This window comes from Mytilus edulis, chromosome 12, assembly GCF_963676685.1.
Source record: "Mytilus edulis chromosome 12, xbMytEdul2.2, whole genome shotgun sequence".
NCBI lineage: Eukaryota > Metazoa > Mollusca > Bivalvia > Mytilida > Mytilidae > Mytilus > Mytilus edulis.
In genome coordinates, this window is record NC_092355.1 from 17201529 (window position 1) to 17227844 (window position 26316).

The 26316-nt window shown below is 31.8% G+C and overlaps 1 protein-coding gene across 1 annotated transcript; it reads right to left on the reverse strand.

Moving 5' to 3' along the window:
- Positions 1-1128: 1128 nt before the first annotated feature.
- Positions 1129-25940, reverse strand: LOC139497352 (cadherin-23-like). Its single transcript, XM_071285565.1, has 16 exons — positions 25761-25940; positions 19495-19578; positions 18197-18364; positions 17851-17923; positions 16109-16281; positions 15085-15252; positions 14585-14703; positions 12409-12586; positions 11815-11973; positions 10592-10732; positions 8587-8712; positions 7223-7402; positions 5277-5470; positions 3447-4216; positions 2527-2654; positions 1129-1416 (listed from the first exon to the last, which is right to left on the reverse strand). Exons 1-16 carry the CDS (start codon positions 25828-25830, stop codon positions 1250-1252), a joined length of 2898 nt encoding a protein of 965 aa, XP_071141666.1. The 5' UTR covers positions 25831-25940; the 3' UTR covers positions 1129-1249.
- Positions 25941-26316: the final 376 nt, after the last annotated feature.

Here is a 26316-nt window from a genome sequence, read left to right on the forward strand (position 1 = left end):
TCATCATGCCGGGTACAAGATAATTGAGTTGCTGCATGCTAAAGAACTTAGAATATTACTTAATACAAAATATCAGTATAATATTTCGACCCCACTATTTGAAGTTAACAAAACATTTATTTAATTCTTTTGACCAAAGGTTTGTAAACTATACAAATCATTGGTTTTTACGTTCGTAGTAACATAGTAAATTCCAATGTCGGTCACCTGTGTCAATTCACGTGGACACTGACTACATTGCTGTTGTATTTGAATCCTTCGGCCAATGAAATGAGACGTTACAAGTTGTTTGTTTATGATACGCCAGAATGTTATTAATTACTATCAAACGCTAAACTTCATTGCATATAACTGTATCATGATTATAATTTAGTACGCCAGACGCGCAATTCGTCTACACAAGACGTATCAGTGACGCTCAGATCAAAATAGTTATAAAGCCAAACAAGTTCAAAGTTGAAAAGCATTGAGGACCCAAAATTCCAAAAAGTTGGGCCAAATACGGCAAAGGTAATCTTTTCCTGGGATAAGAAAATCCTTAGTTTTTCGAAAAATTATATTATTTTCCTTTTAATGTACACCATACATCAAACCGCATCAATAAAAATTAACTGCATTAAAGTTTTGTTACAGAACAAATGTGCGCTACAAAATTTCGATTTCAATGAAAACAAAAAGCAAAGAATGTGTAAACCCAAACTATCATCTCGATTTCTAGAATTATTCACTATTGTATGATGCACCAGAATACTATTTTTAAAACATCATTTCGATTTGCACCATTCACCATTCAAGTTACATTAAACACGTTTTCCTAGTAAGTTTACATAATTAAAGGGCCATAACTGTTCATGTTACTTTTGTGCGAAGAAACTTGATATCATGGAAAATAAATTGTAGTTTGCATTGGACCAAGTTATAACACATCAGCTTCCTGGTATGACAGATCCGTACATATGATATTGTTATTCGATTCAAATGACAACAATTGGCCTTCAAAACTTTGAGGTCATAATGAACTATATTACATTCTGTAATCTAATAAATATGTTGTTTATGAAATAGATGATCGATTTAGTTTTTTTTCCTTCGCGTGTTTTCATATACTCTAACAATAACTGAAATACAGTGAGTAAATACAATTTATTATAAAGATCGTTCTTTTTATCAATGTATAGATGAATTGAAACCCAAATAATGCATAAGATATTCCAACATTTGCATTGCACTTGTCTTTAGATAGTAAATTTCAGAGCTGTGCCGATTGGTTGCTATTTACTTCCTTGTCAACGGTTGACATCCATTTATTAGGATCACCTCCTTGACTATTGCTGTATGTTTGTTCATAAATTCTTTCATCCCGACTGTCGTTTCGACTTTTTAGTTTAGTTGAAGGATCTTTTCCAGTAATGTAAACTGAAGAATAGATACAAACATTCATTTTCCAAAACATTAATGAACATAAGATATTGCTAAATATTTTTTCGATACCTACTTTTAGTCTCTTTTTTTATCTACGTGGTTGTTCGTTTTCTATATTGTGTGTTGAGTGTGAATTCACATTGCTATAAGACGTGTCATGATACTTTTCTAGCCAAAATTCATGTATTTAGTTTTCATTTTATATTTGTTATTCGCATCGGATTTTGTTTAATGCTTAGTTCATGTCTGTGTGTGTTATATTTTAATGTTTCTGTTGTTTCGTTGTTCTCCTTTTATATTTCTTGCGTTTACCTCAGTTTAAGTTTGTAACCCAAATTTTTTTTTTCTATCGATTTATGAGTTTCGAACAGCGCCATACAACTATTGTATTTATTTGTAGAATGTTGTTGATTTCTTGATATTATTTGTATATTTTTTGTGATGGCTTTTTGTCAGGTATTATAAATTTGAATATCACTTTGGGATCTCCCTCATTTCCTTATTTTGACTTTGCTTGTGTAAAATAAACTTTTCTTATTTTAACAAAGCCATACAGGTAATCATACAGCTTCTTCGTATCATTTATAATAATATTTATCTTTGATCAGAGTGTCGTTGGTTTGTTTCCGTAAAATCATATTTCTTGCAAATCTTGGAGTTTTACACACTCTTGTAATATCAGAACGTTTTACTTACATCTGTCTTATATGAAAACTTAATAAACATTTGATTTTCTTTGTTTAGAGTATTTCGTAAAGATTTATTTTTTCTTTAAATTCCTGTTACAAAGTTTTGAATTTTTCGTAAAACTAAGGATTTTTTTGTCCCAAGAATAGATTACCATAGTCGTATTTTGCACAACTTTTTGGAATTTTGGGTGCTCAATGCTCTTCAACTTTGTACTTGTTTGGCTTTATAACTATTTTGATCTTAGCGTCACTGATGAGTCTTTTGTAGACGAAACGCGCGTCTGGCGTATCAAATTATAATCATTGTACCTTTGATTTGGCTTATGTCTTTATTGGGTTAATAAAATGTTGTTTCATAGACTTATATGTATTGCGAAAAAAAATGTTTTCGCTAGGAAAATGTTTACTAGACTACCTCTTTCGTCTGCTGGTTCCCCCAACAGTATACCTCTTGGCAGCGGCATTGCTTCCATCGGTGTGTATACTGGCGGTGGCAGTGGTGGCGTTTTTACTTTTGGTTTAGGTGGCTTTGGTTTTCGTTTACTAGAAAAGACATGAAGTGCTGTTTTTCAAAACTTACAATATACGTGTTCATCATATACAATTATTATGTTATAAAAATAACAAAAATACAGAGCTCCAGAGAAAATTCAAAACGAAGAGTTCAATATCAACATGATCAAATGGCAAAATCAAAAGCTTTTTTAAAACACATCAAACGAATGGAAAACAACTGTCATATCCCTAGTGGGGTAGTTTTTAAAGCAACAACAACACAACAAAGCGATGAAAAATAACGACTTTTGTTTTGTCAATATAAAAACGAATAAATTATAATGACGCATTATCTTGGAAGTCATGGTTTCTGTATTAGACTTGTTGAAATAATAGATAGTACGATTATGTCAGTTCTCAATCTCTAACCATTCAATAATTGTGCACTTGTTTGTGTGCTTAAAATTCATTTATAAAAGAGGCAACAGTAGTTAACGTACACACAAACCTCGTAAATGCATTTAGAATACACAAAAGAAGATAAATATCAAGATGTACATTAACACAGTCAGATACTATATTTTGAGTCTTTTATATTATACCAGTTAAGGAGAACTATATTTCTATGTATCCAGCTACAGTCTTGTATTATCAAAGGTTTTGTTCGTGGTCTTCCTTCGTGAAAAATGTGCAACACGCAATAAAAAATTAAACTAATCGAAAGGAGATTTCCTTAATGTTAATATTTTGCAAATAACTTAAGAATCCTGTCTTACATATAGCATGTATAGAGCAGGGACATTTTAAAAGTTAATATGCTAAAAGAGAAAAGACACTTACCAGCAATTGCATTTTGGCCTATTGCACGTTGGTAATGTAAAATAACTGAATAACAAGCAACCAATCAAAAGAATTACAACTATTCCTCCTACAACACCGAATGATAGAAGTGATGTATTCACTATATCTTCTGTATACCGTAATGGCGTCTCGGTAGTGGTTGTAGTCGTTGTAGGCGCGGGAATAGTTACTTGTATTGTTGCTGTTCCTATGAGACCACCAGTATCTGTAGCTAACATGAGAACATCAAATGTTGCTCCATTGTCATATATACTGAAATCACTTTTAATATATACACTTCCGTTGTTTAATACACCAAAAAGTTCGGCACTTCCGTTGAACGTTTGAACAAGTGAATAATAAAATGTACCATGTTCTGTTAGGTCATTGTCAGTGGCTGTTATGGTAATTATTATTGTACCAATTATATCATAACTATATACCGTTACTGGATACTGTCGCAATGGTGCCCACGGTGAATATGGAAAGAATGGGGTATATTCATTAACGTATCTGATATTGACTGCTATTTGACACGTGTCAGTTAAACCACCGATATCAGTGACGTTTACTATGCAACTAATATCTGTCGGAGTTCCTTCAATATCAAGATCATATCCGTCTCTGAAACTTATCTGTCCGGTGTTGTTATTAATTGATAACCTAGACGTGTTTGTACCACAGTCGATAAAGTATTCGTGAACATCCCCATCTCTTGCAACATCTGGGTCATAAACATGATACCTTGTCAAGGGAAATGATAGACTTTCCTATAATGAAAGTAAAATCGAGTTAAAACAAATATTTACAACTCTTTAACATGTTTAATATGTTTTGGTATATTTGATTTTAGACAAACAAGCTGAATATTTTTTCAATCTATTGTTTTCCCCGTTCGGTCTTAGACCGTATTAAATGCACGTTAAGATATTACGGTGCGTTATCTACAGCATCCGGTTTTTTACTAAATAAGACACGTTGTTTTTCTTTCTTATATCAGTGTAGCTCGAATCAAACCTGTGGACGGTCAAAACACAGATTACAATTTTGTCTTTAAATACTGTTTCCCTGTGAAAATTAAAAATATGTCAACCACCATATATTATTCAAATAGTATTGATATTCAAAATAGCTATGTAATTTTTAAGGCTTTTTAAAGTGTGAAAGTGCATCTCTAACTCATATATACTAGGCGGATAATTGTTAATGCGTTGATGAGTTTATTTGCACGCGTTCCGCCTTCACAAGGAGAAGAATGATGTAGTAAACAAAAATACTGAACTCCTATGCATATACAAAACGTAAGTCCTTTATCGAATGGCAAATTCAACAGATTAATCGCATCTACCGAAAAAAGAACAACTGTCATATTCCTGACTTTTTACAGGCATTTCCCTATTTAGAAATGGAGACTTAATTCTAGTTTTATAGCTAGCTAAAACTCATTGAGAATCAAACAATTTCAAAAATGAAAAAAAAACCATATACGACTTAGGATGAAAGTGTGGATCAGATGAACCATAAAAACGTGATTGAAAAAAGTCAAATAAATATGGGCACATGTACAAAAGAGTATGGCATAACACGTTTGAGTAATTTAGCACAAACGGTTTTGTATACACTATGTGATAAATCAACCATAATCTGAAAAAAATATTGAAATGTTATATTTTCCACTGTTACGCAATTACTAGTTCTTTGAAGTTGTGGTTTGTGTACGCTTGTTTGCGTTTGGTAGTTTTCCAGATTATGCCATTGCTTTATCGTTTTTTTCAAGTTAGGAGTTTGAATATCCCTTTGTGATCTTATGCCTTTCTATGGTACACTTACGTTGCTTTCATCTCTAGATATCGAGTAATGAGTCTGAGAAAATGAGGGCGCCTCGTTCTGATTTTTAATTTTAATCGTCAGTAATTGTTCGTCGTGTTCTTTTTCATCTGTAACCATGACCCATACTTTTATCGAAATGGACTCGATGTAATCATAATCTATGTTGTGTACCGCCGAAGTCCAAATTACTCCATCTATAATTTTTAAGTAAAGAAATAATATTAATAACGATATATGTCACTGTTATAGCAATCAAATAATAGATAACAAAACCTATATTTCTTGTACAAAACCAAAGCAACATGAGCAATGACAATTCCACGACGGGTGCAACATGTGGAGCAGAATCTGCTTACCCGTTTGGGAAACTTGAGATCACCTCCAGGTTTTGGTGGGGTTTGTGTTGCTAAGTCTTTACTTTTCTATGTTGTGTCCTGTGTACTAGTATTTGTCCGTTTGTCTTTTTATTGTTTAGTCATAGCGTTGTTAGTTTATTTTCAGTCTATGAGTTTGGTTGTCCGTGTGGTATCTTTCGCTCCTCCTTTACAAGTTTATTGAAAGTCATTTGTGCGTTATAACTTTGTAGTTATTTCATCGATGAACAAGTATTCATTTTGGCTGTATATGTTTGTTCTTATCATACAGCAGCAGCATCTACACAAATAGGACAAACATTGAATTAATTAAAAATGTATTTTAGAGTAAAAAATCAAGTGCTTAAAAGGTTGAAAATTAACATACATGCATGAAATGCCTCTACAAAAGGTATGATCTAAGTACTTCTGACATCAATTAGATACATTTTACGAGGTTTGAAAAAGTTAGAATAGTAACAACTTAAATTTAATAACAAAATTATAATGTTTCAAAGCTTAGCACATTGAGTACTTAACTGTATGTCATTGGTTTTTAGATACAAACGGTAATATGTTACAGTATCATCTTAGTAAAAGCTAATACTAAAAGGTTAACTACATAAGCACGAATATAGTACTTAGATAGTGACTGACTATTTGTTTTCATAATACATGATTTCTATATGATTTCAAAACTTTGTAAATCAATCTAATTCAGTTAGTTTGCAAGTTATACTTTTAATAATAGAATGTAAATGAGTTGTGTATACGGTAGAAAAGTGATATTCTTGACTGAAATAATTACTTATTCGATTCAATATTATTCTAGAAAGTTTAAAAAAAAATCATCATAACAAATGAGACCTTGGCTTTGATATTCTTAAGGTAGATACATGGTATACCACCATCTGGGATTGTACAATCACAGTAAAAAATCGGTCTAGTTATTTGCCTAAATCTGCAAATTTGGAGACAGATTTGCAATTTAAAGGTTAGACTGTATAATAGTATAAGGAAAACATGGTAATTCATTGTATAATACAAGATATTTAAACAAATATCATTTTTTTTTGCTTTTAGAATCATTTTTTTCAAATGAGCCATTTAAGGGAAGATAACTCTTTGAGTAAAAAAATTATACTGGACAGATAGGGAAATTTTTTTTTTTTACTTGTAGCAAGAAAACAAGTTCGGTGACACCATTTTTTCATTTTATTTTCTTAAAATATATTACAAAACCTATCTTTTCACTATTCATTTCAAAATTCTATCTCATTGAATTATTTTTATGCACACAAATGTGTTTTTCCAATCTAACCAAATTTAGGCAATTTTCAACGACTCATAGCTTGAAAAATAGCACGGTGACCAATACTTTTTATTATATTTTTGAAAAGAGCATAGTAAAATCTTCATTTTTGCTAAGTATAAGAAAATTCTGTCTCAAAAAATATTTACTTATGATCTACCTTAATTGCAATATTGAATGATAAAATTGCACTTGTCGAAATAACAGAGATAAGGTGGTCACCTACCTTCTAAAACCTGACATAAGGCAATATTTATGAATTTTCGGTGATTAAGACTTACCACTATCAATTGAAAAGTATTTTGCAGCCCGTCTTGGACCAAACGTTGCTGTGAAAACACGTGGATCTGATATGTCAAGATCATCGACAGAGACAGTAAATAATGACGTTGATAATGCTGCATTTTCTAACAAGTTCATATTTGCTGGTAAATTTGATAAAACAGGTTTATCATTGATATCTACAAAAATAAAACACGTGTGTATTATACGGCTGTATTGTTTACCACTATTCTGATCCTCCTTCTGAGAATTTGGATCCACATGATTTTCAATTTTGTACTTTATTTTGACCTTTTTATAAACATTGTGTATATTGGAGCTTCACTGATAAGTCTGTTGTAGACCAAACGCACGTCTTGTGTACAAAATTTAAATCACGGAATCTATGATCAGTTTATTTCCACTATATATAAAAAGTAAAATCACAACAATACTGAACTCCAATGAAAATTAAATCGGAAAGTCCCTAATCACATGGCAAAATCAAATGACAAAACTCATCAAACGAATGGACAACAACTGTCATATTCCTGAATACGTACAGGCATTTTTAAATGTAGGAAATGGTGGATTGAACCTTGTTTTAAAGCGCTAAACCTCTCACTTGTACGACAGTCTCGTCAAATTCTGTTATATTTACAACGATTCGTGAACAAAACAGACATAATAAATAAAATAGTCAAAATATGGGTACAGCAGTCATCACTGTGTTACAATCATATATGTTAATGTTTTAACTTCAGTCATCAAAGGATACAAATAATCATTAAATAAAAACATTAATTGTCTATTGAAATTCTTTCATAATAAGCCTCCTCTAATTTTAGAATCGGGCCTTTGCCGAAAAAATCAAGCTGAAATAATCATGTGTAACGTTGTTTTTACATGTTTTCAGTATACTTATGCAATTTATAATCCAATTATTAAATACAGCGAAGGAAGATCCAGTTCTTCAGTTTTGGCTTTAATTTTTAATAAATATCGAACAGACCTAATGAATATCCATGATGTTCTTAGCATGTGCCGTTTGGGTATATTTTGAGTTTCCATGTTTTTGTATCTAGCATTAATTCAAAACCCAGAACGATCAAATTTCTTGCATTGTTTGTATTATATATTCCTCTTTGATATCATATGACCAACGTTTCAGAGGAGGATTCAGGTAGAGGGTAGAGAGCCAGGTCTCTCCTTTTTATAGAAAAACGCTGGTTGATTATAAAGGGATTCACTGAAGCATGCTTGGAGTGGGCCTCTCCTGAAGAGGTCAATGGGCCCCCTTCTGAACATTTCTGCTTCTTTTTCAATTCATGATATATCTTGATTTGTATGTTTTCTACTTTATGTCTTTCAGAAATATACATACCATTAATATTTACTGTAAGTGTTCGAGGTCCAATGGTATTATAACCATCATTTGCAGTTATTGATAGATCATAAGTTGCACTAGCATGGTGGCGCAATACATTCTCTGTTAAAACAATTTTTCCCGCTGAAAACAAAAAGGTTGCTTGTTTATACATGTTATATGTGAGAAAGAAAAATACCATTTAAGAGACCTTATATTCCATAATATCTGTATAACCTTTAAAAATTTTACCTGCAGCAGCAAATTCTAACTTCAAATGGTAATAATGGTACATATGCTGCACCTAAACAGAACGTTGACTACTTATGTCACTTTGGCCATTGTTACATTACAGTTTGTTTCTCTGTATGTTACGGTTCGGTGTTGTGTCTCTGTTGTGTCGTAGTTCTCTTATATTTGAAACGTTTTCGTTCAGTTTTAGTTTGTAACCCGGATCTGTTTTTTTTCTTTATCGATTTATGAATTTTGAACAGCGGTATACTACTGTTGACTTTATTTAGGCCAAAATATCTGAAACTTCTAATATTCATTACAAGCTTCAAGAGAGGACCGAATTGAAAACGACAACACAGTGGATATACTAAGCATGCAGAAACGTGTATGATTTGAAATTAAGAAAAATGTAAGCTTTGTAACAGACATTTACGATGACGACTTTAACATGATAGCTTACAAGGTGAATGTCCACAAAGAGACCTAATACATTACGCCAATTCGAATTTTCTTTAAACTTATGGCATAAATTTTGTGTTGAAGAAGAATATAACAATATAAAGTTTAAGGTTTACTTAAAAAGGCAGGCATTGACTAGAGGTATAGGGGGAGGGTTGAGATCTCACAAACATGTGTATCCCCGCCGCAATTTTGCGCCTGTTCCAAGTCAGGACCCTCTGGCCTTTTTTAGTCTTGTATGATTTTTAATTTAAGTTTCTTGAGTATAATTCAGAATTTAGTATGACGTCCATTATCACTGAACTAGTATACATATTGTAAGGGGCCAGCTGAATGACGCCCCTGGATGCGGGAGTTTCTCGCTACATTGAAGACCCATTGGTGGCCTGCGGCTGTTAGGTGCTCTATGGTCGAGTTGTTGTCGCTCTGGCACATTCCCTTTTTCCTTTCTCAATTTTATATATATATTTTTCACAGCAAAATACATGTGAATGGTTGTTTATTTATCTTTTGGGAAAACGGGGAATTGGTGTATTGATATGGATTATGTATGCCCAAAACAGAACAACTCAACCTCACTTATTCATTTACAGTATGAACTATCGGAATAGGGCCAACCGAGATTATAATAGGAAAATTTGAACCGACACTAGATTTTGAAATGATTCACAGAGACAGACATTTCGGCTTTATAAAAGGCTACATCTAACCAGTCAGATATTTTTTTTCACTAGAGTATCGAAGGTAATTGATCCAATTTAACCTGGCTTTGATTTTATACATCAGGGGGCAACAAACACACATCATTTTTGTATGTATCTTTGTAACATTTAGGAGATGTTCAGGTAACCTTTAATATATGTGTTTTTCATGGACATTCGATTAAAAGAGAAATAATCTTTTGAAAATGGAACTTGTCAGATTATTATTCAATCATATACTGAAGGCAATGGCAACACAATCCAGGCATGTGAAAGGTTGGTACCTATTAAACGTTTAAACCCGCTGCATTTGTTTACACCTGTCCTTAGTCAAGAATCGGATGTTCAAGAGTTGCCTTTTGTTGATGTTGTTCATAAGTGTTTCTCGTTTCTCGTTTTTTATATAGGTTAGACCGCTTGTATTCCCGTTTGAAAAGTTTTACACATGATATTTTGGAGGCTTGCTGTTCGGTGTGAGCCACGGCTCCGTGTTGAAGACCGTACTTTGACCTATAATGATTTACTTGTACAAATTGTGATTTGGATACGAGAGTTGTACCATTGGTACTCATACCACATCTTTTTATATCTATGCGAACTATTAGTGAATAATATCAATTGTAACATACAATAATCAAGTATATCAAATGGTCCGCCAGCTGGTGAAGTCGTCATTGTAAATATGATCTGGTCATTTTCATCGTCTGTAACACTTACAGTGAATACAATATCACTGTTAACCTGTGTTAATGCATCAACAGTCACTGAATCTAAAAATAGAAAAAAAAACAATTAACTACTGTGGTCTTACATTTAAGAAATAAATGAAACAAACAGGAAAAACGATTAAACACTTTAACAGTAAATGTGTTAAGATGTCAAATTAAGATATATATTATATATGTTAGCGGCAATAAGTGAAATTAGGCATTAAGCTTAAATCCTAGGCAATAAGCTAACGTCTAGGCATTAAGTTATTGCCTGAAATTTCCAGGCATTAAGCTTATTTCCTGAAATGTGGTGATGATTATTCATCCTATTGCCGAACACGATTTTAGGCAATAAGTTAAATTTTAGAATTTATATATATGATTTTTCTTAAAATAAAGTATTTTCTTAATATAATTATATTTCTAATACTAGTATACGTTTATCTGACAAATCTTCAAATTTTAGTACTCTTCTTATATTTTAGGCATTGAGCTTAATGCCTGGACACATTTTTCAGGATTTAAGACTAATGCCTAACATCATTTAGGCATTAGACTTAATGCCAAGGCGTTAGCTTATTGCCTAGGATTTAAGCTTAATGCCTAATTTCACTTCATGCCGCTAACATAAACATATTCAAACATAACGGCAATTTTAGAACTATTTCATATCTCTTGCAATTATATGGTTTAATGATTTTTCTTTATAAGCGCTAAAACAGGTGCAAAGATTGGAAAAGTCTAATTCAAAAAGGATTTAACAAATACAAGAAACTGTATTTAGGATCAAAGCAGAATACTACGCAATCACAGATTGAACAAATGACGGTGAATTATCCAGAAAGCTGCTTTGGAGGCACAAAGTTTATAGAATATTGTTTTAATTTGTAACGTCAGAGAAATTCAGAATTTTCAGATTTACAGAATACGGCATTCAAAAGTCAAGGCTATTTTCTATAAACTTGAAGAAAGTTGTAGCAAGATAAGATAATTGAACAAATAGAGTGCAAAGTTCATCAGTGACGCTCGAATCAAAAATGTTAACAAGCCAAATAAAAAAAGAAAAAAGTTAAAGTTTGATCCACGCGTTTTTTTTATATTTTGTTGAATCTTTCCCTAAGTATAACAGATACATTACTCACTATCGAGATTGGTGAAGACAGGATCTGTGTTCTTTATAATTGAGATAGTAGCTGTTCCACTTGCTGTATGGTGATCATCGTAACATTTCACCGTCAATAGATATTTATTGTTTGCATCATAATCTAGTTGAGGCCAAGGATTCAGATATATTGCATAATCTGAAGTATAAATGACAGCCATTAGTAGGGTTCGGATGGAAATGCTATTGTTAGATCTAGAAAAGTATAAATCAAGTTTTTGTTTTGCTTGAGGAAATGAAGGTTAAATAAATCACTACAAAGTAATATAATAAAATGACCTGTAAGCATATACTTTTTGACTTAATATTGGATTGGATCTCTTTCGGTTACAGTTCAGGTACTGCCATATTATATGAATATCTTTTAAAAGGTATGCAACTGATGTCTTTGTTGATTTTAAAGGGTCAATGAACTTTTGCGAGGTGTAAATTTTGCGATTTAATTTCTATAGCGGACATACAAAAACTAGACACACAAATACAGTAATTGATATTTGGTACATTTACATTGATTTGTGTTTAATTTGTCCATGCATAAAGACAAACCTTATAATTAATTTATTATTATACTTGCCTGGACTGGGTCCTCCAGCATCCTCTTGTCTTGTTAGGAAAGGTGTATCATTTGTATCCAGCATATCACAATACCATATATCAGTAGCTTCAGTTACTATAAGATCGTATATTTTTTCTTCTAAATATAAATCTTCTCGAATTGTTAATGTATGTGGCAAATTGTCAATAGTTATAACCTGAAACAAAATGTATAAAAACATTACATTGTAAAATATTCCTATTTCTAACTGATGGTAATAAGCGAGTACAGTCAACATCAAACTACCTACAATGCAGTGTTGTGATCAAACAGCTTATGTATTGGATAAATTTTCATTCCAATAGTTGTTTGATAAATAAAGGCAACAGTAGTATACCGCTGTTCAAAACTCATAAATCTATGGACAAAAAACAAAATCGGGGTAACACAAACTAAAACTGAGGGAAACGCATTAAATATTAGAGGAGAACAACGACGCAACATTAAAATGTAACACACACAGCAACGGACTAAGCAATCCAATGAGAATAACCAATATAAAATCAAATCCAAATACATAAATTTGGGATAGAAAAGTACCGTGACACGTCTTATAATAATATGAATTCACACTCAAATATAGGAGAAAACAAACGACACAACGGAAACACAACGTAAAAATATTACACACAGAAACGAACTATGATATAACAATGTCCATTTTCCTGACTTGGTACAGGACATTTAAAACAATGGTGAATTGAACCTGGTTTTGTGGCATGCCAAACCTCGCACTTTGATCGCATTGTTAAATATAACAATAAAATGACAACATAATAATACAGGACTACAATAATAATAAATAGGAGAACGTATTAGGCAAAGAAACACATGAGTAATAGAAAACAAAAGGCATCAGGTTTAAAATTCATTACGTCAAAAACGCGCCTCGTCCAAACAAGACTTACCAGTGACGCCCAGATATAAAAGTTCGAAAGTCAAAAAAGGGGGTACAAAATTGTACAGCTCTGAGGATCAAAAGTTGAAAAAGGTTGTGCCAAATACGGCTAGGGTTTTCTGCTTGTGATAAGAACATCCTTATTATATAGAACAATTTATGCTATTGCAAACAGTAAATTTTATCAAATGAATATAAAAGATTTGCATGATAAAACTGACGTCTTAACTAATTACAGAAAACAAACCCCGAATACATAATACATTGAAGACCAACACAGAAAATAGACACACCTGACTCAGTCCAGGCCTGAATGCAAAAAGTCATAACATTGACGTCACATACGAAGTGGTGAAAAGGCACAATATTACGTCACGCAGACATTTGAATTACAGCACCAAAATGACGTCATATTTGAAAAATTAAATCTAAAAAATAAGATAAAAATAGGATTGATTTAAGATTATAATAGAACTAAATACTGATATTACATTTAAACACAATGCACATTGCAATACTAATTAATAGCAATTAACTATATTATATATATGTCCGGTTTGTTTTGAATCTAACTTTAAAACATAAAAATCGTACAGATTACGTTGAACAAAATCAAAACTAATGAATGAAGGCGGTGATTAATTTTCTTTACCATAACACATGAATTTAATAGAAAAGACGTCAACCAATTTGACAAAATCCGATGAAAATTACAAATATAACATTAAACTAAATACATGAATTTTTGAAAGATAAGTACCGTAACACGTCTTATAGTAATGCGAATACACACATAGCAAAACAGTCACAATCGGGAATAAGTCACGTTCGGTAATTAAAAGATTAGACGACGTAATGACAAACCACAATCTACCATGTGGTAAAAATGACCTTAGCTAGTTTGGTCAAAGAATTGACAATGTTTTAAAACAAAAGATATGACATCACACAGGGTTAACTACAGATAACAGAAAATCCGCAAAATCCTTCAAACAGATCACATTACATACCATTCAGTTGTACACTGAAAGATAAGATCGTTTAAGAGCCTCCTTTGGCTACATTTTGTAGGAACACAAAAAGACAAAAAAGGTTTTTTCCAACCTGAAAATGCGTGGTGCACCGGTTCCATGAAGAAGGGATTTAAGGAAGATCATGCAAGACTTGGTTTTGATATCATCCATTGAAAAGCAACAAAAGCTATTGATACGCGTTGCTCTGGTTACATAAGAGGAATAATATTATAGAATAGCTTACAGTGTTTTGAACTGTTATGGTAACAGTAGATGTTGAGGTGTGGTAACACTCATCTATGACTTCTAGTTCCATTATGTAAGTGGCTTCTGGTATCTCATCTTGTAGTGTCTCCAGCGCCACTGCAACAAACTTGAGCAATTAATTCAACCGTATTAGATTTCGTTCATGCAAAATAAGACAGTCAATACTGTAATAGTCTGGTTTGTTGTCTTTTTTTAATTCTATTATTATGGTTCATTTTCAAATAACATTTGTTCATGGTTTAATACAAGGGTGAGATTCTTGGCTTAGAAATGATTCTTCGTGTAACATTTTTTCAATGTAACCGTCTCTTCGTGGACATAATTAAAATTAAGGATATGAAGAACAATTTTCAAATAAACAACATGATCGATTGAACAATGATATATATTTATTTATTTGATTTATATATGAAACACTATTTTCAAAAACGAACATTGTTTTGTATGCGTCTTGGTAACAATGAATTCTAAACTTACACGAATTCAGTTCAAAATATCCATTATCTGTGCTGAGTACATTGATGGTATGTATATCTGAGACATCGTCGTCGACCACTGAAAGGGTAAGTATCGCTGTACCAACAACTGTTGATTCGTCAATAGTCATCTCATAATTGGTACCAATATTCAGAGTCGGAGTATCACCTAAATTGAATTTTTAATTGAATGAATATAGGCAAAATTGTGGATTGTAGTATAGCATACAAGAGAGCTTATAGGTAGGATCAATGTTCTCCTAAATTAAAATCGTTCTAAAAAAACACTTTCGATCTTTACTTATACGAATGTTCACAGTATAACTGTGTGTATGATTTAAGGTTCCAGCTTTTTATAACGTATTCATAGCCAGATTACTAAATTCTAAACGACTACAAAAGACTCAAAACTTTAACTGTGAGAATACACAAGTTGCGTTTCAATTTTTAGGTATAGAACCATTAATTCAGGCCCGGTCGGAAAGAACATACAAGAAAGTAGTACATATTTCAAACAAAACAGTTCTTCCGCATAGCTGTATCTTTGTCAATAGGAGAAATGTTTGGATTATGGTATCAAATGAAAGCTTGGGGACTTGGGATCACTGTAGAACCCTTTTTGAACGTTTCTTTTGAATAATATAGAAGTATATAAAATTGTAATAGGAGAGCACATGTTCCCTGTTGTTCATATCAGAAGTACCGGTTCTTTTGTACTATCAAACATCCTGGAACCAATACGCTATTATATCATATATGCAATTAAAGCAATGTTGGAATTTTCAGCAGAAGTCAGGATAAGGTATAGTTTACATTGTACCACTGTATTTGAACTTGAGACAAAGTAGCAACTAATGCATGAAATTGAAGATTTAAAGATAGAAAGCAATGTGGGCTATGACTTAGTGGTTGTATACCTTTATTATATTAACAACAGACACAAAATGAGCAGCGGCGATTTTTTTTTTTTAATTTTCGTTTAAAAAAAATGTTGTTATTTTTTTATTGCTTTTTTATTGTTGTACCTGAGGCAGTCCGGGCTCCAATAGCGTACTGTCTGTTTGTTATAGTATTTCTACTAGTTGTCCAGTCTAAAGTATCCCCTGCCGTAAAACTGGTTTGTCCCGTAAACTTTCTGTTCATGATTGGGTATGAACTATGTTCGTTGTACGAAATTACCTCAGTTCCCGCTGTAAACCTGCAAATAAAGTCTTATTACAAATAAAACAAACTTAGAAAAGAGGGTCTACATGGGGTTTACATAATAGAGGAGAATTATAGGTGAAACAAACAGAATAGTTGGAAAAAGATAAATAGAAAAGATGCATTTGTAATAACTGTGTGTTAAAATAAAAAAAACTTTCAGACCCTAATAAAAAGACACCAAAATGAGCAATACAAAATTAATGTAATTTCAATAACTGTTATAATAAAAGATTATTACTAAACAAATAATTAGGAAAAACATGTCATCTTTTAGAGACGAGAAAGCATATATGTTTAGGAGAATATATCAGGCTGTTGAAAAGAAATCTCTTCTGTAATAAGTGTCGTATTTAACATATAACATCCAACAGATTTCTCTTTTTTACGTCCATACTTTCAAGGAGTACGTTCGGTTATATTTGGCCCCGAATATTAAGTCGATATTGTAAACTAAAAATGTTTCAAGGAAACAAAAGACACATAATACATTGAAATAAGAGTATATTTAATAGCCTTTCTTATAAAACAAATTCACATAAATAGACCAAAATTAGATATCTGTTTTAGATTTGACAAAAAATTTAACCTGTTGTTGCTACTAGGAAACAATCATAAATATGGCTAACCGCACATCATCTCGCTCAAATCCCGACAGATAAGAGATAACACCGCTTCAAACAAAAAGAATATTTCGGGAAAACTGTTACATAAACGTATAACTGAAAATACCAAACTTCAAGGCCAATTTATAAGTCCATACAAACATACAAAAGTAAACTCTATTTATTACAAATGTGGCAGAAATGAAAAGCAACTGCCATGTTCTTGGCGTAATACATGAATTTTTCAAAGAAAATGGTGGGTTAACCTGTTTTTATAGCTAGCTAAACCTCTAACGTGCACTTCATTTAGTTCGTTTTCAAAACTGTTTGACATGAGTTCTGTTTTACCATTTATGTGTGACCTTTTAATGCTATATGGAGAAGTGTAATTTGTTCCTGCTTTGACTCTCAATTCGTAAACTTATAAATCTCAAGTTTATTCCCATTATTACACACTAAACGCGTTTTTGAAATATGTAATTGTTCCACAATTCAGGAACAGAATTTCAATGACATATAAAGTATTAGTATACCATCTTATGTAATCACCATGTTTAACACTAATCCTCTCACAAATCATGAAACGCTATCAATTAACGAAACAAGTGATAAACAGCTGTCATATTCCTGACTTGGTACCGGCATTTTTCATATAAAATGGTGAGTTACTCCTAGTTTTATTTATAGCTAGCTAAACCTTTTACTTGCACTTCATTTGGTTTGTTTTCCAAATTAAACTGATTGGCATGAGTTTTGTGTTACCATTCCAATTTGACCTTTTTATGCTATTTGGAGAAGTGTAAGGGTTCGATGTAGTATGTGTCTGCTTTTACTCTCAAGGGATTAGTGAACTTATAAAAGTAAAGTTTATTCCTATGATTACACATACTATACGCGTTTTCAAAATAGATAAGTGTTCGATAATACAGGAACATAATTTCAATGACAGATTCACATACCATCCTATGTAGTCACCATGTTTTACACTTATCCTCTCAGAGATAGGAACATCGTATTCAAAATGTCCAACATCTGTAAAAATAAAATATGTATTAAAGTGTGAGTTATTTAGGTTTTAGTAGCAATATCCTGATTTATATGTCTTCACATCTTTTTTGTTATCTTTTCGTTTCCTTAAAAAAATATTTATTCAAGAAAATAACTTATGTAATTTAAAATTTAACAACAACTTTTGAAAAAACTTACATATTGTAGATTTTTTTTTTTTTTTTTTTTATTATAATTAGGAGCGGTCATGTGTTGTTTTTTTGTGGGTTTTTTTCAATGTACTTTTGTTATACTTACCTGTTGGTGTAACAGTATTGAACCCAACCAGTTCATATGAGTTTGAAGACAACCTTCTCCATACGTGCAAATAAATGGTTGCTAGAGATCGAGCATTTATCTCCCAGTATGATATTACACCACAACATTTCACTTGAAAGTTCTCGTCTTCTACCATGTATACTGCTCCTATTGTTGGAGAAGGATAAACAAAATGATTTAAACAGTTATGTTAAAGTCATATGAAACGAGTGACTGGTGAAAAATAATGTTTATCCAATTATTATACCAAAGCATTTATATATCATAAACTTAGTCTTCTGCATGTGCACGATTTTCTCATTTTTTACGCAAATATATCGTATAATCGTCAATTTCTTTTCTCTTTGTCTGTTATGATTTAACAAATATGGCAGCTCATTAAATGCCGTGTTTTGACTCCGAAGTTTACCGCGCGATTGTCACCTTATAGTAAACAATCAACAAAAAGCATGGATATTGAGCATGTGTTTAACATGTACAATCAGATAATAGTTTATTTCAGTGACAGATCCAGGCGTATTGCGATCACTAAGGTCACTTTGCATACGGAAAATATTTCGGCGAATTGCTTCCTGGAAGCAAGCAATTAAAAAATTTTAACCTCTTCTAAATATCGACAAATTAAAGAATTTTCTTTAGGAAAAAGTATATGTACATAAGTTTGATAATGAAAACTATCTATTTTGTTATAAAAAAATATATGCATCATTTTTTTTTAATTTGAGGTTTCATATGACTTTAACAGAAGTATATTTTCCCTTGTTGAATGTAATAAAAACGTTATTTTTCTGTGTCTTTTTAATAATTCATAAAGACATAATTTGTTCACATAATAATAATCAAATGAGTTTATTTTCAGGATTTTCTCCAATAAGAAATACCTTTATCAAGAAGTCAATAAAGTACTTAAAATAGACAAAAGAAAAATAAATTTATAAATGATTTAAAGAATTCAAATCCGAAAAGAATAAATGTTTCAAGAGAGTAGAATATAACCTTATCAAAACATGTTATATGATTGGCAATGGCACCACTAACTACCAGAATAGCGACACGGACATTTGAAATAAACTCATCACAGATAACAGGATTAAATTCAGTAATTGCGTCAGCCGCGCGTTTCGTCTACAAAAGACTCTTCAGTCACACTTGTATCAAACAAAGTTCAAACGGCCAAATAAGTACAAAATTGAGGACCACAATTACGCGTCCTCTTCGTTGGTATTTAATTCAAGTTCGTCTGTTCTACATTGTGGCTAAAAGGTTCTACAGCTTACCAGTACTAATGTCCAGCAAATCTTTGAAGTCATAAGGAACTGACTCCCCAATGGTAGACGACACTGCACATGTTGTCACATGATCTAAAGAAATATACGTATATATAACATTTAAATATTAGAGATATATACATTTATATATATACATATGCTAAATCCGTGTACTATTAGTACTTTATTTTCTCACATAGACATTTGGTAGACCTCTTCCAATACATGGTCAAAATTGAGACAGGTAATTTTTTTATCTATATTCTGATATCGCACCGCGGGTAAATTATCACGTTGTGATTGGTTTAACCCCTTATGGGTTTTACTAACCCTCTATGCATCCGTAGGGGGTCAGTAGCGAACCATATAACTTTTAATAGAAGGCATTGAACGTGTAGGAAATTCATTAGTCCAACTTGAAATCATTACATAAGGAAGTAGGCACTAATAAGTTATAAAAAGCGTTTTTGCTTTCCTCATTGTTGAAGGCCTTACGGTGACCTATAGTTGTTAATTTCTTGGTCATTTTGGTCTCTTGTGGAGAGTTGACTTTTGCAATCATACCACATCTTCTTTTTTATTTATTTTTTCTATTCATGAAAAAATGTGGATTCTTTTTCGACCACTCGACCCGATATGTCTCTAAAGAACACATTTCTCATACGTATGAAAGTTTTTGAAATGTTAAACTAATGGATACAAGATAGCAGGATAATGAACATACAGGTATTTCGAGTAAAGAGGGGCGAAAGATTCAAAGGTCAAACGTACTTGGGAGAGGACCATTATTCTTAAAGCGCATCCCCCTTTTTTTCCAAAATTCGTTTTTTATTCTATTAATTTCAATTATATTTTGCGTTTTTCTGTTTCATATGAACATAAATATGCGAGAAATAACTTTCAATCTTTTTGTCTTTCTATCAATTTCAGGTTAATCTAGTATAATAAATACACCAGTGAAAGCTTTGGATAGTACACATGGAATTGATAGTAAAAAATTAGCAAATACAAATTATTTCTAGTATATTTATGTTCATATAATACTGAAAAACGCGAAAATAATTGGATAAATAAACAAAACAAAAAGGAACCGATTTAGGAAAAGGGGGAGGGTTAAAAATAATTTTCCTGTGTCCAAGTACCTATGGTAAATGTAACGGATACACGCTCCTGTCGAACTGGCAAAATAATCATCAATATATAACAATTGACATACCACATTATGTACATACTGTTACATACGAAAGCCGAGAAGGCTCACCTATAATTCAGAATTCAACATTCGGAATTCAGCATTCAGAATTCAGAATTCGGAATTCGGAATTCAGAATTCGGAAATATTTATTTTATAATGTTATAAACTATTATTGTAATAATAACTATTTGTTTAAATTGTGAAAGAAAATTTAATACCTGCCTTTATATCATCTACTCCTTCTTATATAAAGAAATTCTATATATTTGTCCATAGCACAAGCTATACAGGACTGTTTGCTTTTCATTTCATCTTTGTGTTTTTTACTGGTTTGAAATCGAACCCTGTAAGGGAGCTACCATTTGATTTTTATGGGGGGGGGGGCTAGGATGAAAAATTTAGTCCTGCTTTTTTTTTTAGTTGTAATCTCTGTCCTGCCTTTTTATTTTTTACTCTATTCGGTCCTGTCTTTTTTTTTTACTAGTTTATCCTGACTTTTTTTACACAAATTGTCATCCTGCCTTTTTTTTTTACCAAGTTGCTCATCCTGCCTATTTTTTTACTCAAAACTCCTGTCCTGCCTATTTTTTTCAAATTTCATCCTAGCCCCCCCCCCCCCCCCCCATAAAAATCAAATGGTAGCTCCCTAAGTCTATGGTTTTAACTTCCATCCTCACCACCTTCCCATTATACACCCCTACGCTGTTTCTATTCCCTGTCTTTATTTATTCTCTAAAACATGTTTACCAAACCCCGAAAATCCGTTTAGCGTTAAAATTAAATAAAGAATTACATAAAACTTAGGTAGAAGCTTTTTCATGATCGAAAGATAATTTCTCTGGCAAAACTTTGTAAACAAAGTATTCTCAATTATCCATATTTTGACATGTAGATACGGACCACCATATAGTATACATCTATTATTTGGAAGGGATTATTTAAGGGGATAAAAGCAAGGCGAGAAACGGGTGACACTGATTCAAGCATTTTGCTAGTTTTAGGTTTGCTCTTTTTCAACACTCAGTCTGTATTACATGCCTCTGATTCTAACTACAACCCCCTTTTTCTTCCATTTGCCCTTGTCTAAACGCATGCTTCTGAAGGGTTTACTAGGTCCGTGAAACATTTTCTCGGAAAGCTGTTTGATTGTGAAAAAAGTTCAGAGATATATTATATCCTATATTTATTTGCAATCCCCTTTTCACTGACGCGATAAGAACGTGTAAATACCCTTAGTGCTGAGAAAGGAGATATCAATTTCCCGCGTTTTTTAGTGTCAACAATTTGCACAATACTGAGTACATACAAAAACGCAACACAAAAAGTTTGAAATTTTTATAACAGTTACTTCATTATCTACTATAAAAGCAACAAAAAATAATAACCTTGGGTATAATTGCACATGTTTCTAAATTCATTTGGATCGATCATATTACTTTAACGAGTAAGTGAATGAATTCTGCTTAACGTACAGAAGCAAATATAATATATGCATATGCATGATTTGAACATGTAAATGAATTATGAATAAACTCTGCTTGTCCGACATGTAGAGCCGGATACCAATTTTTAAGTCTTTTGTTTGATCTAGCTGGCAAAGGTTCGAACTTACGACATTACGGACTCAGACAAGCACGCTATCCACGAGACCATCTAGATTGTTTAGTATAATAATGGAAGTTTAAATATTTCTTCCATGGTATAATATATTCTTCCCTAACAAAGATATTATAAATATCTTTAAAATCCTGTTAATTACATAGCTACTGATATATTTCATGGGAAATAAATGGTTTCAATCTTTAGAAAAATAATGTTCCATTTGTTGTTGCGTTTTAGTTGACATTCACTATCCCAACGGAAATCAATGACCGATCATCATAGAATATCAATTACAGAACTATTAAACTCATTATGTATGTTTATCTTAAGCCAGCAAATTCTTAAGGTTTCTTATACTATAATCTGACAAGTAAACAACCTGTGTATTCCTTATCTTTATCTTGATCTTGTGTAATTGAAGTCGGTCGCAGTTGAAAGTTAATAGACTAGCTCTTATTATAATAATAATAATAACTTTATTAAAAGAATGTGACTCAAGTAGAAATTCACTAATCTACCTTGAGACCCTCACAAATATAATAATACAGAACAAATATTACAGATATTATAATTTTTGAACATATAATTGAACTTTCATGCTATATATATCTAAATTGCGGTTTTTATCCAACGCAATCATAGGTTTGAACGTAGTTATCAATTTAGACTCGTTTATATTTTTTCGTTTGGGCTTGTATCATATTTTCCCTCCGGTTTATATGATCCGTTCATCCTATATTGACTCTTAAAATTCAAGAGTCTATCTAAAAATGAGGGTACTTTTTCTAAAAATGAGGGTACTTTTTATATGGCCTTCCAAATACCGTTTCGATCCCTAACATCACTGAAGAGACATTTGTTGTCGAAATCCGGATCTGGTGTACTAAAAAAATATTGACACCGTATGTTTGTGGCATAACATCGTGGCCACAAGTTAATTTTTTTTCTGTTTAGTATTAAATTTATATTAAGATCCATTTTGTTACATCTTGTGATCAATTTTATTTGGCAATCGCCAATGGCAGTCAGCAGGGTTAAACAACACCAGTTGTTCGACCTGTTAGTCAAATGCGTTTTGTTTAACTATACTTTTTCACTTTTTTTGGTCTTTTGGAAAATGTTGTTTGTGCTGTTTTTAAACCCTTCTACAACGAAATTTGGTTTACATGCACACGTATAAAAATTGCGGTTTTTATCCAACGCAATCATAGGTTTGAACGTAGTTTTCAATTTAGACTCGTATATATATCTATATATATCTATATTCAATGATTGTCTGTTGAAAAGGAAAAATAAAAACAAATAATCCGTTTAATTTATTGCTCAGACTTGTATATAAAGATGTCTATATTTTGGAACACATGATTGATAATAACTAGTTAATATCTTTTTAAATATAACCAATATTATTTGTTCTAGTACTTAAAGTTTTAATACTGCAGTTAATGACGTACATGTATGTGTCTGAGGCACGCGCGGGAAATGTTAACATGTAACAGTTGATTGGCATACATGCAGTAAAACATGAGATGATATTTTTCATTTTCCACATCACGTATCTTGAATTTTGACTGGACTGTATTTAGCTTAATAAAAAAGTGACATATAGAAATAGTTAGCCACTAAAAAAAAGAAGATGTGGTATGATTGCCAATGAGACAACTCTCCACAAGAGACCAAAATGACACAGAAATTAACAGCTATAGGTCACCGTTGGCTTAACACTGTACACAGTTGTTATGGTGACATTAAGGTGTGCAGACTTATTGGTGAAATTTATTATTTCACATGTCGCAACGTCTTGAGAATGCATTGTGTTTACTTCCGACTTTTTTTTTTTTTTTACTGCAAAACGTTACCAGTAATTTCAAGTACCTGCCAATTTTATACGCATAAACCTCACACACAGCACCAGTTTTGATGACGTCATTCGAATAAATGTTAAAATTTGAAAATAAAATAACAATTGTTTTTTTTTACAGTCAACTATGTCAACTAATTTCACTAAATTAATTTGATAAATAAAGGCATACAATTTGAAAGTTTATAATTGGAGTATAGCTTGTGTAAAAATTTGCAACTTACCTCTAAAAAATTTGTTTTCAACCACAAACATTCAATACATATATTTTGGACTTTTAGGGTTATTCTTGTAAAACGGAACCATTTCAGTTATTTTCCTTCAATCCTATAAAGGTTTCGGCAGTAAAATGATGTTTTTTATATACGTTTTTAATGGTTTCTGGGATCTGTTAAAAAGCGACAAAAATGTCGTTTTGGCGTGCTAGCGGTAAACGACAAAAATGTCGTTTTGGCGCCGAAAGGGTTAATCACTTGTGTATGTTCCTCCTAGAATCAGATGTTACATAGAATACCATAAAAGTCATAACTTAAATATATAGGCGTAATGTTGGTTTTGAATGATTTGACTACTTTTATTTATTGCCCAAATTTTTAAAAAATGTATTAAAACATCTAAAAAGTCAAAACCGCTTATACCAAATTATTAGGTCAGGGAAAAACAACCTTAGTCTTTTAAACAATTGCTGGAAATTTCGTCGGATGATTCAGTGTCAACACCAATGTGTTGTCTTTTGAAGATGGTCTACTTGGGGAGTAGGAAATCGGCATCAACACACAGACGGATAGTTTTAGATACGAGCCTGATAAAGTGATGCTTGATTTTAGGTCAGTACTGTAAACTGACACGCATCTATTGGTTTAACAGTGAAGATGTCCACCTTGATTCACACCTTCAGTGAAGAAGAACAGATTAATATGACGTTAAACGGTTGTTTGATTCTTTCTTTTTTCGGATTAATATGACGTTAAACGGTTGTTTGCTTCTTTCTTTTTTCGAACAAGATACATTCGGGGTGGGGATGGGTAGTGTTTATATTTTCGTGTAATTGACATACATGTATTTCGAGGGAGTTAATGGACTTAAAAATAAAAATAAAACAGCGTAGGGGTGTATGTTGGGAAGGTGATGAGGGGGACATTTTGAACCAGACTCTTACAGGGAAAGATTCTTAAACAGCAAAAACACAAAGATATGAAAAGCAACCCCCTCTATAGATTATGGAAAACAAAATAAATATAAACTATTTATGTAAGGTGGGGTAGTTAGTTGCATAAAGACAGGCATACAATGTGCATATCACAATTAAGACATATATCAATTAATACAATATGTGTGTTATAACTTTTGATAAAAATGATTTCCAAATTCTGAATTCCGAATTCTGAATTCTGAATGGCGAATTCTGAATTCTGAATTATAGGTGAACCTTCTCGGCTTTCGTAGTTACACATTACTATCAAAATTACCGTTAATTCTGAGATAAATTGAGTAGATAAAAACATGTCATATTCGCAGAGAAACGATACCTAAATTATTATATAGATTTTAGCAGATCAAAAGTTATTGTACATTGAATTTCGTTTTGAAACTTTTCTTGCATAGTTCATGACTTACCGTAAGTTAGTACTTTAGTAAATTTGAATACTAATAAAATGAAAAGGACAACAAAATTTAAAAAGTCCATATCCGAATAGTTTCTACTGTAGTCATTTTTTAAATTAGTGTATAAACGAGATTTAGAAATCAATCTCACGATACTTTTTTGTTGAACTAATTTCTTTGTTTAAACACCACGAACCGATATATAGTTAAATACAATTGTCTTTCGTTGCTATTGTTTTCAAATGATTTGAATTAATTTGACATATATATGTCAAAAAGAAATAAGATCAACAAGTTCAAACTTTTCTTTCATAACTTTTTTTTATACTTTAAGTTATTTCCTTTTTTGTATAATAAAAATATTTAAGCTATAACCATGATATCTTAATTTTTCACATCACTATACAATTAAAGTTGTTTGCTAAAAATGTTAATTGTCAATAATTATTGTTCGCTTTCATTTTGGAACTCTACGACAATTTCCCATACTACTACTATTAACAAAAAATTCCAACAATTCCAAACTTTTTTTATTTATGCTTTTCTAAATATTTCATATTTTTTAGTT